This window comes from Stegostoma tigrinum, chromosome 43, assembly GCF_030684315.1.
Source record: "Stegostoma tigrinum isolate sSteTig4 chromosome 43, sSteTig4.hap1, whole genome shotgun sequence".
Lineage (NCBI taxonomy): Eukaryota > Metazoa > Chordata > Chondrichthyes > Orectolobiformes > Stegostomatidae > Stegostoma > Stegostoma tigrinum.
Genome location: NC_081396.1, coordinates 15637547 through 15654521, shown reverse-complemented (window position 1 = coordinate 15654521; position 16975 = coordinate 15637547). Strand labels below are relative to the sequence as shown.

General features: G+C 41.6%; 1 protein-coding gene across 1 annotated transcript in view; it reads right to left on the bottom strand.

The window, feature by feature from the left end:
* Nucleotides 1-16975, bottom strand: part of LOC132206805 (scavenger receptor cysteine-rich type 1 protein M130-like) — a 68523-nt gene that overhangs the window by 34942 nt on the left and 16606 nt on the right. The window contains exons 4-9 of the mRNA XM_059641852.1: nucleotides 16632-16946; nucleotides 11316-11348; nucleotides 10210-10524; nucleotides 9222-9674; nucleotides 5529-5846; nucleotides 1884-2207 (exon numbers count right to left, since the gene is read on the bottom strand). Coding sequence (XP_059497835.1) covers nucleotides 1884-2207; nucleotides 5529-5846; nucleotides 9222-9674; nucleotides 10210-10524; nucleotides 11316-11348; nucleotides 16632-16946 — 1758 coding nt within the window. The remainder of the gene's footprint in view (nucleotides 1-1883; nucleotides 2208-5528; nucleotides 5847-9221; nucleotides 9675-10209; nucleotides 10525-11315; nucleotides 11349-16631; nucleotides 16947-16975) is intronic.

Sequence of the window (16975 nt, the reverse complement as noted above, 5' to 3'; positions counted from 1 at the left end):
GCCCACCGACTCCCACAGCTACCTGGAATACACCTCCTCCCACCCACCCTCCTGCAAAAACTCCATCCCCTATTCCCAATTCCTCCGCCTCCGCCGCATCTGCTCCCACGATAAGACATTCCACTCCCGCACATCCCAGATGTCCAAGTTCTTTAAGGACCGCAACTTCCCCCCCACGGTGATTGAGAACGCCCTTGACCGCGTCTCCCGCATTTCCCGCGACACATCCCTCACACCCCGCCCCCGCCACAACCGCCCCAAGAGGATCCCCCTCGTTCTCACACACCACCCTACCAACCTCCGGATACAACGCATTATCCTCCGACACTTCCGCCATTTACAATCCGACCCCACCACCCAAGGCATTTTTTCATCCCCACCCCTGTCTGCTTTCCGGAGAGACCACTCTCTCCGTGACTCCCTTGTTCGCTCCACACTGCCCTCCAACCCCACCACACCCGGCACCTTCCCCTGCAACCGCAGGAAATGCTACACTTGTCCCCACACCTCCTCCCTCACCCCCATCCCAGGCCCCAAGATGACATTCCACATTAAGCAGAGGTTCACCTGCACATCTGCCAATGTGGTATACTGCATCCACTGTACCCGGTGCGGCTTTCTCTACATTGGGGAAACCAAGCGGAGGCTTGGGGACCGCTTTGCAGAACACCTCCGCTCAGTTCGCAACAAACAACTGCACCTCCCAGTCGCAAACCATTTCCACTCCCCCTCCCATTCTCTTGATGACATGTCCATCATGGGCCTCCTGCACTGCCACAATGATGCCACCCGAAGGTTGCAGGAACAGCAACTCATATTCCGCCTGGGAACCCTGCAGCCATATGGTATCAATGTGGACTTCACCAGCTTCAAAATCTCCCCTTCCCCCACTGCATCCCTAAACCAGCCCAGTTCATCCCCTCCCCCCACTGCACCACACAACCAGCCCAGCTCTTCCCCCCCACCCACTGCATCCCAAAACCAGTCCAACCTGTCTCTGCCTCCCTAACCGGTTCTTCCTCTCACCCATCCCTTCCTCCCACCCCCAGCCGCACCCCCAGCTACCTACTAACCTCATCCCACCTCCTTGACCTGTCCGTCTTCCCTGGACTGACCTATCCCCTCCCTACCTCCCCACCTACACCCTCTCCACCTATCTTCTTTGCTCTCCATCTTCGGTCCGCCTCCCCCTCTCTCCCTATTTATTCCAGTTCCCTCCCCCCATCCCCCTCTCTGATGAAGGGTCTAGGCCCGAAACGTCAGCTTTTGTGCTCCTGAGATGCTGCTTGGCCTGCTGTGTTCATCCAGCCTCACATTTTATTATTATGGAGTATGGTTACGTTTCATGAGGTTCACGAAAAAGACAAATGTATGGTAGTAAACGGGAAGTATGGGTGAACAAAGGGTGTTAATATTTTAATTCAACTAAGTCTCACGTGGTGAAATGTTGCTCACACACCTAGAAGACATACAGCTATCACCAACTGAGAATCAACCTGATACAGATCGGGCAGAATCATTGTAGCTTATACATACATGAACCACATTCCTGTGTACAAAACCAAAGATCATAAAAAGCACTTTCTTATGAGAAACCTAGTGTATATTTTGAGAAATATTTACTTCATCCGGTCTATGTAAAAATAAACGCAAATTTTGCCTTAGAAATTAGTTTGGCATGTTTTTGACAGAGAAATATATCCATGGAACTTTAATGTTGATTGAATGATATATCCGGTCGGTCTTGCAACGTGGTCATGATATAGGTCATTACATTCAATGGCTGCCTCTGCTCTACACACTCCCTAATTCACTATAAGGCAGCCCTAATGATGCCTATCTATGATATTGTTGGAGAATAACAACACTGAGTGTGGCCTCACCTGAACACACAATTCTCACATCCTCTTTATGAGAACAGTCGTCTTGTTGAGCCAATGGTGCTGACGGACATTCCCAGAGAAACGATTCATTCCCAGAACATTTCACATCTTTCAACCAAATTGGGCCTGAGGCCTGTCCATAGGATGAAGGAAGTGTCATATCCAGTGCATCTCCACAACCGAGTTGTTTGCAAACAACTTCAGCGTTTACCACATCCCAGGAGTCATCGCAAATCGATCCCCACGTTCCACTGTAGTAAATCTCAACACGACCAGCACAGGGGCTTTCACCGTCTGACAGCCTTAACTGGATATGTTCTGTTTGACAATAACACAGATGATTATACGTTCAAGACCCACTTCATTCATTGTTCAATCCAATGCATGTAAAGCGAGTTATACATTTTCCACGAAGTTTATTTCTATTCATTCATGGGATGAGGGTTTCGCTGGCTAGGCAGCATTTATTGCCCATCCCTAATTTCCCAGAGGGCAGTTGAAAGTCAACTGCACTGCTGTGGATCTGCAGTAGCATGTAGGCCAAACCAGGTCTGAATGGCAGTTTCCTTCCCGAAAGAACATTAGTGAACCACATGGGTTTTTCACAACAGTCATCATTAAATATTTTATTGAATTCAATTTCCATTATCTGCCCTGGCAGGAAATGAAGCGAGTCCTCAGAACATTATCTGGGTCTCTGAATTAACAGTCCAGCAATAATATCACTGCATCATTGCCTTCCCAAAATTAAAAGCTTGAAACAGAATATATGGTAAAATTGATAAATTAAATCATTCCATTTGGAAAGAATTCAAAGCAAATAAATATTTCAACAAATATTATTGCATCGATACCCCAACACCCTACTTGAAACATTGACTGTCATTTTTCTAACGCATAATATTATGTTAATCCGATATAAATCCATTCTTCCTCCAACATTTATAACTGAGACATACAACAGGATAAAACACTGCTGCACATTAACTGGAGTGACACCATTCCAATCTTCAAACAAAGCGGCTCAGAAATATTCACGTTGGGATGTCCAAAGACATGCTAAAGTACTAACTTTTCAGGAGAATACAAGGACAGATTGAAAGACAGGGAGTTCTCGGAGGGATTTATCGATGTTGTGTTTTGAGAAAATCGCATTACCAGCGTCTGTGTTGGAAGTGTTAAGTTCAGGATGGAGAATAGGCCAGACTTGCCGCAGATCAATCGAATCTACGTGTTCTGCATCCACAGGATGTTAAGTCCCTGTAAACAATGGAATTATTTAGCTGACTGGGAATGTAATAATTGGTACCCTAACTTGTAAATATTTGATTTTTTTAAAATAGTATGAACTTATCAGCCGTATTTGTTGGGATGAAATGAAGGGTAGCGAGTAATTGCCAAATTGGTAAGTGAAAATAGACTGAGATAGATCATTGATAGAAGGGTTTTGGATGACTTCAAGTTACAAGACGTTGGCACGAAGGAAGGCAGTGGCAACGCAATAATTAGACCAGGCAGTAGGATGAATGCTTCAGTTCTACATCAATTGAATTAAGAGTGAAGGTTACAAATGTTAAAATGGTGCAAAATGGCCTCCTGGTCAAATGTAACACTCAGGTTGTGAAAAGGCTGTTTTAACTTTCGACAGTTTACAGGATGAGAGATTATCCTACGAAGCTGGAAATTGTTGTGATGGTAACCAAAGAGGATGTCCGTAACTTCCGAATTACCTACTTCTACAAAACTCTTAGCCTGACTAGCAATATAACACGTATTAAACGCTGAAGACGTAAGAGAAGGGTCGTTGAAGTTGAGCTAATGAGAGGGTGAACACATGAAAAATGTGATACTAAAGCTTAACATAATTTAAATGAAAGTCAGCACATTTATTGCAGAGAGTGGTAATAGTTGTTTGGGCAATTGCAGAGGGAGAAACATGGAAATCGCGGGGCAGTTTATTATTTGACGACAGCCATTTTAAATTGAATGCATCGAGCTGTAAGCACAGACAGCTTCAACCAAGAAAAAGAGGTTCAGAATATCGAATTGTTTGGGAAGAAACGAAACACCTCACTTTTCTAATCACAGTGCCCAACACATGGATTAGCCCGGTATCCTTTGGCATCACAACTGACCATCTATAATCCCTTACATTTTAGTAGAGTTTATGCCTCTCCCATCCACAAATGCAGTCAATTCCAGATTCCCAGAATCCATTGGGCGAAAACGTAATCCTTGCATCCCTCCTAAAACTCAACGCCTGACAATAGCTCTCTGCCACTTGGTCATTGATAGCTTAACCAAGCGGAAATGTTCTTTTCTGTCTACCTTACTGACGCCGCCATAATTTGACACATCTCAATCACGCCCGACTCCTAACTTTGCTCTGCTCCAAGGAAAACAGTCTCTGACATTCCAATCTTTCTTCACCATTAAAATGCTCCACTGCAAGAATAATCCTGGCAAGGCCAAACTCAAGTGCAACATGTCCCTCAATTAAGATGGGTTCCAGAGCTGCATTCACTGTGCTATCTTTGTTTGAAATTAATTTTAACACACTTTCAGCATGATCTCCATTTTCTTCTACTTCATGCCTGCGATAATAAACACAAGTATTCAATATTCCTTCTTTACCGTCTTTACTGGATGTCCCTCTATTGTAAAGAATTGGTGGGAATGCCCATCAAGTTCTGTCTGATACTGGCTGCTCCTCAGCCTTTTACAATTACTCACACCGTGCCTTCCCTTAGTTTTTCATACTTAAGTAAACCACCTTATATGGGTTCAATTGTATTTACTACTGAGTGCCAATGTGAACATCTGTCTACACCATTCTGTCATCTAAGGCTATTCTCCTCCCTATTCAGCAACTTGACAATTTAGGTTTCACTTTTGCTCAGTGATCAGTCATCGTGCATTCGTTTCTTAATCATTTGTGTATTTCAGTGGTTCCCTGTCCTGTCAAGCAACAAGCACTCAATGGAAATTTCAACTCAAACCAGATATTTCTCCCTGAGCTAACTGAAGTCACATTTTCCAGCATTGCTGAAGCTGAACACATAAATTCGTCACATGGCAATTTTGGCCTTGATGCATCGACATAAGTATTTTAGTTTCTTATCTTCAGGGCTTCCTCATCGTACTCCAACTATGCCACCCACTATTGACACTCCATGTCTCATATGACATGAGTGTCGCTGTTTCCCATGCTCATCTTCTTAAAACACTGTTTTACACAAAGTCTATCTTCTTGCGTATCAGCTGCGAAATACACTCTGCTCTTTTAGACTCTGCAGCATTGTACAAGATCTGACCATCCTCCAGAAACACGAAAATCTCTATAGATTGAATACAGGTCGTTGAAGCACACCATTCCTACCGAGCTATTTACCTTTCCCCATGTTGATCACTCTCTCGTTAACTCTGCCAGTTTTATTTTAGGGTTATAAAATAGTTATATCTTGTATCTTGTAAACAAACAAAACCTCAATTCTTCACACTCAACCATCAGGCCCACACCTGCCATTGTACCAGAGTTTAATAATTGTTCTGTGTGACACAGAAGAACAAGTGATGCACGTTCTCCACAGACAAATGTTTGGACTGATATTTTTGAGAAGGTTGAAATGCAAGGCTTCTTCTCACCTGAGCAGAAGACTCCTACACCACTGCTGTCAGTGACAGATGAGATCAATGGACTGGAGATCTTGCAGTCCTGGAGCTGCGATTCCTGTCCAAGACACTGGATACCATACACTCTCAGGCTTCCATCACTCTCCCCGTACTTGGAAGAGTTGTATGTTTCTAAGGCACACCCGCATCCCAGCTGTCTGCAGACAACGTGAGCCCCATTCAAATCCCACAGGGTGTGCTGTGGTCTTCCCCAGCTTCCATTGTAGTAAATTTCAATTCGGCCATCACAGCGGCTTCCCCCATGCACCAGTCTTGGCCACCAATTTTCATCTGCAACATGAAATGCATTTGGAACAACAGTTAACCTAAATAGAGACATTTAAGAGTTAACAATTAAAGGAAAATGCTTCATTTTTTAAAAAGTTATTAAGCATGGTTTATCTGATAGTTTCTTTTTGGAAAGTTTCATTCATCTATCATTTTTCTCTTCCTAAAATTTGGAACAAGTGGGGAACAGCGTGTGCAGCTAATAAGGAAAAATAGCACAATGAAGTGTTCTGTGAACAGCCCATGACAATTTTTGGGCAGTTGTCTGTTAGACGTCAGAATCAGGGAATTGAAATGCTTCCTGCTTATTTGCAATCCATCATACCTAATTGGCAATGCATCGTCACATGCAATACCTGTGAGGATTTATTCAGTGCTCCCAAACTCATCGTTTCTGATGTTTTTGCTCTGATGCTAAAAACTCCCGATATGTTGTTGAAATGTCCGAGTATTTTTCTCCAAAAAGGATTCCCTCACCACAGTCTCACGAGAATGCATTGTTCTCTCATATTCCTCATCCCGCCCTGATTGACAAGCTGACAATCGTTCGCACCTTCCAATCTGAGATATTAGGTTTTGAAAGGTCTATCAATTTAGTGGTTAATTTAGTGATGCTGCGTCAAACACATAACCCCATCAAAATAAAATGCTGCAAGTTTCCAATGACGTCATTTGGCAATGGTATCCTGCTCAAGTCGGAAAGAATTCTCAATAAGCTACTTCTCGCCAGACTGTCTTCACCTGCACGAGGAGAAGCAAGAACAAGTCTTTTCTCATCTTCCAGGGGCACTGCACAAGGCCCAATTGAAGGATTCCATGCCAAACTGTGGTTTTGGAGCACAGTTCTGAGAAAGTGTCTCTGGACTCGAAACACTGCTAGAGCTGCGAAGATTCTGTTGCAATATCTGTCCACACAAATTGGTGACCAACTAGCATGCAAATCTCTTCAATCCCCATGGAAATAGATCCCCCTCTTCCCTCCGGTGTTCAATGTCTGTAATCTTTTCTGGAATTGACATTGAGTTCCACAGCGTAATGGCATATTGTCACTCCCCGTTTGCCTTCAAACGTTGTTTTTTGTTCTATTGGTGAAGTTACATCAGCTGTAGAAATACTCGACTTTTCCTAGGTTAGGAGCTCAGATGCCCGAGTATGCATTAACTTTTTCTTTCAAAAGTGAGCATTGAAGAAGACCATGGTTGGGAGGGTGTGCTCCAGTTCCACGTTAATGTCTGCCACTCCTTCAGTAATGAAGAAGGGTCCAGACCCAAAACATCAGCTTTCCTTCTCCTCTGATGCTGCTTGGCCTGTTCGACCAGCTCTACACCTTGTTATCAATAGATTTTGAAAAGTGAGAAGTTCACTCAGTATAATTACTGTTGAGAGAATGTACGTTCGCTTTAAAATAAATCATGCCTTGATTACATAACAAGTTTTTTTAAAGTATTAATCATGTATGTAGTTTCCGTGGAGACATTTGTGACTGTTTTGAATTTCCTGGCTGGGATATTAAGGCTGCTGTCCCTTTCGACAGAGGTGACTAGTGGGCGATTTGACCTGATGGTGTCTACTCGTCATGTGAAGGGCAAGGAAAGAATGTTAGGAGATTCACGACAACTTCAGATTGTGAAGATAATTAACTAACGCTGTTAGTAATCCATCAAGTCCACCGTTTCACACAATGGAACTATTCCAAGTGTGGGTGTAGCAGTCCGCTGCGACTAGATTGGCAAAAGTTGTCAATATTTACGTTATGAAGGAAACTTACTAAAACGTGGGTAATGAGTGAATGTATCCGTTTCAGATATTTCAGGTGTTTGCCATGTTGAAAGGCATTTTATACAATAAGATGCCGAACTTCTTGGCGACAATTTCCTGAATACTGCATTAGTTTCTGCCTGTAATTGCAATTGTCCCAATGTCGTTATTTATTCTCCCATTGAACCCAAGCAGAATCCAGTTACGTGGCCGTAAACCTGTGTTCCCTGCAGTTTTGTTTGCTATGTTTTTTTTTCATTTCCATCAACTAAATGATTTGGAAAAACATAAGAAGCTGAATTGTGTAAAATCGTTCCCAAATAGAAGCAGTTTAGTTGACTCCAACTTACATAACATCGTAAGCACATCAATTGCAAGCTGGGGTTTGAGATTTTCGGAGAATGGAGTATGGAATTCCCACTTTTGCATTACGATGTAGGGTAGATTTTCAAAATTATTTCATGGTACCTGACTTCGTTAAATTCAAACCATTAATTATGGTTTTAGGGCGTGCAAAACACTGCAGAACAGACATAAAAGTGGTAGAAGGAAATTAACGCAAAGAATTGACAATGAACAAGTTTTGGCAGCCTGCAAAAGGACTTGCAATATGTTTTTAGAGGCTTTCACTTCTTCATGGTTTGCACCTTGAATAAATATATTTGTCCAGATGGTCCTCGGGCTCCAAGAAATGAGATGCCAGATATTGACTGTAAACTTGGCAGAATGTTCAGCGATGCACATTAAATTTGTCACTAGAGTTAATTGGTGCAGAAGGAGAAACATTACGATTGTTGCTCAGGTGTATGTAAGTCGATAGAAAAGCGTTGTGTGCAGCATATACTTCACAAAGTGAAAGTATGGATGAACTGTACTCGAGTAGAAATAAGAAACAGACTTTTATTTTTCACAAGGTTGGATGAAGCTAGCTGTAGATCGTTCTGAAGCAATGAAGCTGAAGAAGACTGAGGTCTCTGAGAATATGACTAGCTTGAACAAGTGAGGAAAAGAAAATCCTGATCCCGTTAACTGGTCGGTGAAAGATTAAGGGGCACAATTTTTACAGTTTGGAGCAAAAGGTGTGCATATCAGAATGACAGTGAATCAGACAACTGATTGTATAAATACTGTTGTAAACAACGCAGTGACATTAAGGCAAGATAAAATCATACCGATACGAAAGGTAAAGGAACCAAAAACATTGTCCTTTGTATCTATTTCAGGGACAGAATATGAGTGGAGCATAAATGAACCCCATGATGATGCATGAGAGATGACGACCTACTGAGAACTGAAATCGTTGCTGAAGAATATATTGGAAAGAGAGATATTTAGTTAATTCAAACTGTTTGAAAACTTTGCTCAAAAATACAATTCTGGCAAGGAGTTTAAAAAGAAAGTGTTGGAGAGTTGTAAATTTAATTTCCCAAAGTTCACCTTCATGCATCTGTACTGAACAGTGCTTAATATTACTGTGAATGATTGACTTTGAAATAATCAACATCATCAAATACATTGAGTGCAGACAGTTTTCAAACTTGATGAAATCTCATTTCCAAGACAAGTACAAACATTTCGAAGCATTTTAATTCCCAAAAAATCGTGAGTACAGTTTATTACTTTGAAATTTGCGCATGATGACATGAGAAACTTTAAGGATTAGGTTAGATTGGACTCTGTCAAGCAACGTCAGGAATCCCAACGCCATCACGTTTGCAAATATTAAAGGGGTTTTTTCTTCATTTAGTTTGTACTCACGAGAACACATGAGGGTAACATTGTTGTGTCCACTGCAATCCTGATATTTGGAAGAAGACCGAGGGCACTTCTGCAGCTCAGTCTCATTCCCTGCGCATGCAAAGACCTCATTAGCCATGAGCACAGTACCACCACCAGAATGAGCAGAGCTTGTCACAGACACGGCCACTCCACAATGAAGCTGTGCACAGGCAACATGGGCGTTTTTCAAATTCCAGTCAAGACCACACACTGTTTTCCAGCTGTCACCAAACTGGATCTCCAATCTGCCGAAGCATTGGGAATTTCCAGGCTTGAACTTCGGAGCTCTGTGCTCTGGGGGAAAAGAACACTGAGTCACAAGAGATTGCAACAGTTGTAACGCACATTATTGACTGATGAACGTTCATATGATGACTGACAGAGTTATCATTTCCGGGCGTCGCACACTCCAACAATCTGTGTGTGATTGGTGCCCTGTCTACCGCATTTATGTTCACTCCCAAATTCTTGACCCCCAACTGGTCCCAGAGAAAGCTAGTTTCAGCCTGCAGATGAATGGCACACAGTGATTCTGCCAGCAAACAAATATTGAAACACTTTATTCATTGTAACAGTTCCAGTGGTGAAGATCTCTCAATGTGGCTTCAAATGAAATCACAATGGACATCTGTCCTGCCTCCTCAGAGGTGTGTAAAGGATAAATGTTACTCACCCCTGCCATTACCTTCAAATATTCAACACATTACATAATGATACCAAACAGTTCAGAGAATCTGTCATTTCGATGTGCATAATTATTTGGCATTCTTTGATTTCAGACAGCACCAGGCTGTGCTTAAACTACATAGAAACAGCAGTCAATCTTTACCTGAACAGATGACACCAGAATGATTGGCATACGGATTAGTGTAGTGACTCCATTCCGCTGATGGACAGTCCCGCAGAGCACGTTCGGTCCCGCTGCACCAAACTTTCCCAGTCACAATGGGCCCGGATCCTGGTCCAAAGTGAGATCCTCCCAGTGCAGAGACTGCAGTCCCACAGTCCAGCTCCCGACAAACAACTTGAGCATCAGGCAGGTCCCAGTAAATATCATCCACAGTCCCCCACAGCCCCTTGTAATGAATTTCCACCCGGCCAGCACAAGGACTGCCCCCATTCTCAAGTCTTAGACTCACAGTCTCTGTAAAACACAGGAGTAGCAACGAACGTTCACAACATCTCAACATGAAAACACCCACTACAGTATATATTCCCCAATCACCACGCAATGGCTGCGAGAGGATGGTACAAATGCACACTGCCACAATATCGCTCTCAAAACTGGCTGGAGAAGGTGATAAGGTAAGGGTCTTTTTTTTATAAAATGGTATCACTCGCAGAGAGCGAGGATCAGAGAAATGTATCCAAAAAAGTGATTACTCCAAATAGGCCAACGTGAGAAGAATATCTTTATTCATTCATGGGACGTTGGTGTCGCTGCCTCAGCTCGAGCGTATCACCCCGTCCCTGAATGATCTCTTGAGAAAGTGGGGATGAACTGTTTTCCTGGACTCCGTGACCATGTGACCATGATCTCACTGCTCATATCTGAATGAAATAATTTAAATGAGTTTCCGACAGCAGCACTGTGTTGTTAGCTGATCCTTCAATTTCCATCCATATATTGCCTCTCTCTCTGAGTACAGCTATGTAAGTAGGAGCTGATCCTTCTCTCTATCCTCCCCACGAACATTCATTCACTGTCTCACTATGTGAGAACAGCAATATGAGTCCAGGCTACCACTCACACTCAACTGTCCAGCAATCCAAAAAAATGGACCTTCAGGAGTATTGCGTTCCCCTTCAGTTATATGCAGACAGCTGGTTAGCACATAAACATTAAGGCATGCACATTAACATCACAACATGGTGTTTGAGCATATACAGCAGAATATATGGATTCTGTTCCATATAGTAATGGCGTGGAATTACCTGTTTTCTCGACCTGTGCGTTGACAAGTGTGCCTGAAATAGAGAAATGAGAATAAAGTGTCAGGAACCAGTGCAACACTGAGAAAATAATTCAACAGATACAAGTAAACTAGGGGTAAGAATCGTCGTTAATTCCCGTAATAAATGAATGAAGCTACTCCGCATCACATTATTTGTCATCTGATCCATGAATTTTGTCAGTTCAGTACAAAATAATATTAAATGAAACAAACCAATGTGTCTAACCATTTCACAACTGTTAGAGATTGCAATGAACTCAGTGAAATAACATTGTCACATGTATTCATTCACAGGAAGAGGACATCACTGGCTTGGCAGCATTTATTGACCAGACGGCAGTTAAGAATAAACCACGTTGTTGTGGGTCTGGATTCACACCTCGACCAGACCAGCAAGTAATGGCATCATCAATCCCTACAGTACCAGAATATCCAGATGGGTTTCTCCTCACCAATTTATTTGCAGTCATCATTCGTCACATATTTTGAATTCAAGTGCAACAACGTGCCACGGCAGAATTCAAACCCTGCCCCCCACAGCGTTATCTGGGTTTCCTGGATTATCAGCCCAGCAACATTACCACAGGGCATCTCCTCCAAGTAACTTGCAGGTTGCGTGCAAGAGATCCAGATCCAGAGTAAGTCTACTACTCTAACAGATCGACTAGCTTGTCCCGGGGCTTCCTTCTCTATTCCTTTTCTGTGACCTTGGGGGTCTATTTATGGAATACTCTTGCCCCTTAAAGATTAGACATTCTCAGCATTTTCAATCATTTGCGTAACTCTGACTAAACATTCCTGGTCGCGAAGGTTAACAATCTAAACTCTTAAACTATTTTGTCAACAATTCTGAAAAAATTCCCTTTCTATGAAAATTTATTCTTACATCTTTCTCCAGTCAAGCCTCCTTCCTAGTAAATCCAAAAAGTTTTTTTTTATTAAACTACCATCGAGAATTTCAAGATTTCTGTCTTTGGTTTGTGACAGGTGTCTCGTACAACACTGTGGACCCCTTCACAAAAAGACCAAAACAAATAATACGCCAGGTTAAAGGAAAATACTTTGGAGGCTGGAAATCTGCAACAAATACAGAGAACACTGGAGAAACCGAGGCGGCCGAGCAGCACCTGTGGAGAGAGAAATAATGTTAATGCTGCCGATCTGGTCTGACACTTCATGGTGTGTTCTTCAGTTCTGAAGAATACTCACACCAGGCTCGAAATTTTAACTGTGCTTCTCGCTTTCCAGATGCTGCTAAACCTGCTGAGTTTTTCGAAAGCTCTCTATGTTTATTTCAGGTGTGACTCTGTTAGCTAAACTCGACAAAATTTGAATGTTAATATGTTTAAATGAAACTCATTTCTCGGTTCATCAAATAGTTATTAAAACTGTTTATAACGTATTCAAATTCTAAAAATGTGATAGGTAGTTATCGAGCAAATTGAACAAAGTTGTTGTGTATGTCTCCTTTTTATCTAATGGCACATATCTTAGACACACCAGAGATGGTCTGAAATTCAAAGGAATCGAAATAAACTCAACATGTTAGATATAAAGCTCACTTGCTACCAGTATAATTAGTTGCAATAAATGAGGTGTAAACGAATGGACCAAATATGCCAGCATTACTAACTGTAACATTTCAGCCTCGAAAGGTTGACTTAACTCCTGCATCACGCTTCATGAAAATAATTCACTTAATTGGAATTTTAGTACTTAACTAGCTAATACACATGGAACGATCATGGATAAATCCGAAAAGGATCCACACATCGGAAATTATCCTGACCATGAATATGTTTACTGCAGTAGGCAGGGATCATTTAAAACAATGAGAAGCAGGTTTCCAATACTGAGAAACTGAATGAAGTTATGGACTTAAAAACTGAACTGCGTGTATGTGCGTGTGTGTGGGCGTGTGTGTGTTATTTTAGATCTTTGTATATTTCCAGTGGAGGGTGAATGAGCAAGCAGTGTTCATATCTCACAGAATATTCAGTAAACAGGACTAAAGTTTGAAAAGATCTCGAAAACACAAGGTGAGGTGTTTAAAAATAAGTGCACACTCTTCAGATGGTACCACGCCGTAGTGTATTTCAGAATATGTGCTCTGGTACCTATCATTAAGCAACGTTTGGTTGCAAGATGTAGATTTTCCATGAAATGCATCTTCTGACTCCCATAACATGCTCACTATGAATAATACACAATCCGGGTTTATCAAAGAAATACGATTTAAGTTGAACTGCAAGAAAAGTTTCAGCAGCTGAACGGTACCTGGGATGAAGAAACCAGAATGATTTATATCTAGTCCACTGTCTAAAAAGCTTATTGCATTCACGACGAATACTCAACCATGGAACTGACACCATCAAAGTTAACTGCAGTAATTCAGCTAAGGTCCTTCAGACAGCCTAACAAAATGGCATCCACACCACCAGCAAAGGTGCACAGAAACTGAAGTCTCTGCCACCTGATTGTCCTCATCCTGATTATATGGGCATTGTTGTACATTGACGAATGCTTGAACAAGATTCTGCAATTCTCTTCCTTAAGCATTGTGGATGTACCTATCCTCAATGAAATGCAGTGTTTCCTGAATTCTGATCACCACCACTAGTTTGAATTTTCAGTTATGCTAGCGAAACCGGATGTCCCCATGTTTTTGAACAAACAGAAAAAAGATTCACAGGATTAATCTCTTCATATTAATTGTCTGCTAAATCGTTCATTATTAAGAAGGAATTAAGGAAATGTTTCAGTCAGTATGGTTTTCAGAACCGTTACGATGTCAGCCAATATGTATAGAAAAATATCAGTCCTGCATCAATATGTTTACACGAACCTTGAATGTGATAAGTGACTTAAAATCTATTCTTACATCACATCGCAGTCAAGCAACCCTTCCTACAATCCAATCGGAAAGCAAAATGTTTGTGTGAGTTCAGTCGATGGTAAATATAGGATTAACTTTTAGTTTGCAGGCACAGAGTTCGCTGTACAACCAGAAACCTATGCACCCAAATGAAACAAAAAATCTGCCCTGCTGTTTAGATTCAGATAATTGAGATAATTATTGTGTTGTAAGACGTTTTCTGGAATAAGATGCAAAGCATCCAAGTGAAAAGAAAGCAACCTGTGGTTTAAATACTGCTTAGAATATGCTATTGTCACGATGTCAATGTCAATATTAATTGTCCAATTGAGCCCACTGTTATCTTTCTGCAGAACCTAGATATGTTGCTCTAATCTTGTGCTTCCTTCTACTTCTTACTTTGCACTTCAACGGATCAAATTTATTGCAGAAAGGTGAGGAACTCAGTTGCACAAACTATTCAGAAAATTGGAAAAGCAGGGTTCTTTAAAGATTACATCACATAATATGGAAATCAATTACAAACTGCTTATTTCAGTTTTTTTTTCAAATGGGGCATACACATTTCCAAGTTTGCATTAAGATACAAAGTAACAGTTCAAAATTAGTTCATGGTACGAGGCAGTAATGTGTTCAAATCAATAATTACAGCAGTGAAGAATTTTGGTAGAGCATTCAAAGGACAGCAGAACGGATAGTCAAGTGGCAAATGCAAACTCATGTAAAGGTGCTGGGGGGGGAGACATTTTGGCAAGCTGGAAAATGACTTGTAAGATATATTTAAATGCTTTCATTTTTACACTAGTAGTGCTTTGAATAAGTGCACATTGACAAATTATCCCAACACTTCAAGAGCTCAGATGGGTGAAGTTGGCACAAAACTTGGCAGAATTAGCAGAAATACAACTGAAACATAAATTTGTAAATAGACTTAATTCGGGCAGAAGCAGAAATATTACGACCATAGTTGTCCAGTTCAATTTAAGTCAATAGAGAGCCATTGTGTACAACTGAGTTCGATGCAGTGGATGATTCAGGAAGGAGTCGTCTCGGTCACTACAACTGAGGAGTGGAGTGGAGAACAGCATGTATCAGTGAACTGTCCAACGGCATAGAACAGAGAGAGCTGCTGCGGGGTATTCTGTATATCTGTCTATGAGTCTGAATTGCAGACCCTGTGATTGGCTGGCACAGTGAATCAGTGGTTACATCTGCTGCCTACCAACTCCAGGCACCTGGGATCGATTCCACACTAGGATGACTGTTTGTGTGGAGTTTGTCCCTTCTCCCCATGTCTATGTGGGTTTCATCTAGCTTCTCCAGTTACCTCCAACAGTCCAAAGATGTGCATAGTAGGTGGAATTGGCCAACCTACGATGTCCATGGTGCCAGGGATGTGTGCTTCTTGTGGATTACCCACGGGAAATGCACGGACAGTGTGGGATGCTCTTTGAAGAGTCGGTGTGGATTTGTTGGGCCAAATTCCCTGTTTCCATGCCGCAGGGATTCTACGAATCAAGTCCATCATACAATTCAAAAAGGATGTCATTGTCCTTGAGGAACACAAACAGGTTTGTATTTTCTATTTTTTTGAACCAGTTTGTATTGGAACAATAATTGTTGGCCTTGAAGTGACGGAGCTGGCGGAGATATAGTTATACAAGAATGTGACTTGCTCGAATGAGGCAGATGAGGAATAAAGTTTCTCCAGTTAGCTCATCGTTGGAGGCGTAATGTGTATAAATGTCAAGGTTTAGGGCATGAGGTGTGGTGTGCATTGGAATGATACAGAATCAGACAACTATTAACATGGACACAATTGTAAAATATACAGTGATTTTAAGGCAAGGTACATTCAAAACAATGTTAAATATCAGAGATCACCTCCAGACGCCATGATAATTTTGGAATATGGCAGTAGAGCAAGTGACCTCGGTGGCGCATGTCAGATGATGGCGTACTGTGAGCTGGAAATTCTTGCTGAAGAATTTGTTCAGAAGAGTGATGTTCAATTATTTTAATCAGACTGGAAACGTTGTTCAAAAATATTATCGGGAGCCTTGAAGTTAAAAGAAGTGTGACAGGCTTCCCAGTCAATTTAATATTCATTTAAATGTATCTGCATGAACTTCTTGCGGTTATCATTTTGGTCTCGGTAATAAAATAAGTTAAGTGCATACGTGTTACAAACTCAATGAAGTCTGTTATCTTCTCCGAAATAAGAGGAAACATTTTGAAACATCCCCATTTCCAATAATTGCATGTATATATTGTCACATTGCATTCAGTGCATGAGTAAACTGGAAGCTACAATGATTATTTGAGATTTGATACTCTTAGAGCAATGTCAGGAATGACAGTTCAATCACTTTTGCAAATATTAAAGCAAAATTTGTTCTTTTTTATGAAGACTGTACTCACCAGAACATCTCAGGGTGACATTGTTGTGTCCACTGCAATCCTGGTGAGTGTATGAAGACTGAGGGCACTTCTGCAGCTGAGTCTCATTGCCCACACATTCAAATGCCTCATTACCAATGAGCAGAGTACTGCCTCCAGAATGAGCAGAGATTGAAACAGTCATGACCACTCCACAATGAAGCTGTGCGCAGACCACATTGGCGTTTTTCAAGTCCCAGTCAAGACCACACACTGTTTTCCAGGTGTCACCGAACTGGACCTCCAGCCTGCCAGCGCATTGGGAATTTCCTGGGACCAACCTCGGAGCTCTGTGTTCTGAAAAAAAGGCACAGATTCATCAAAAA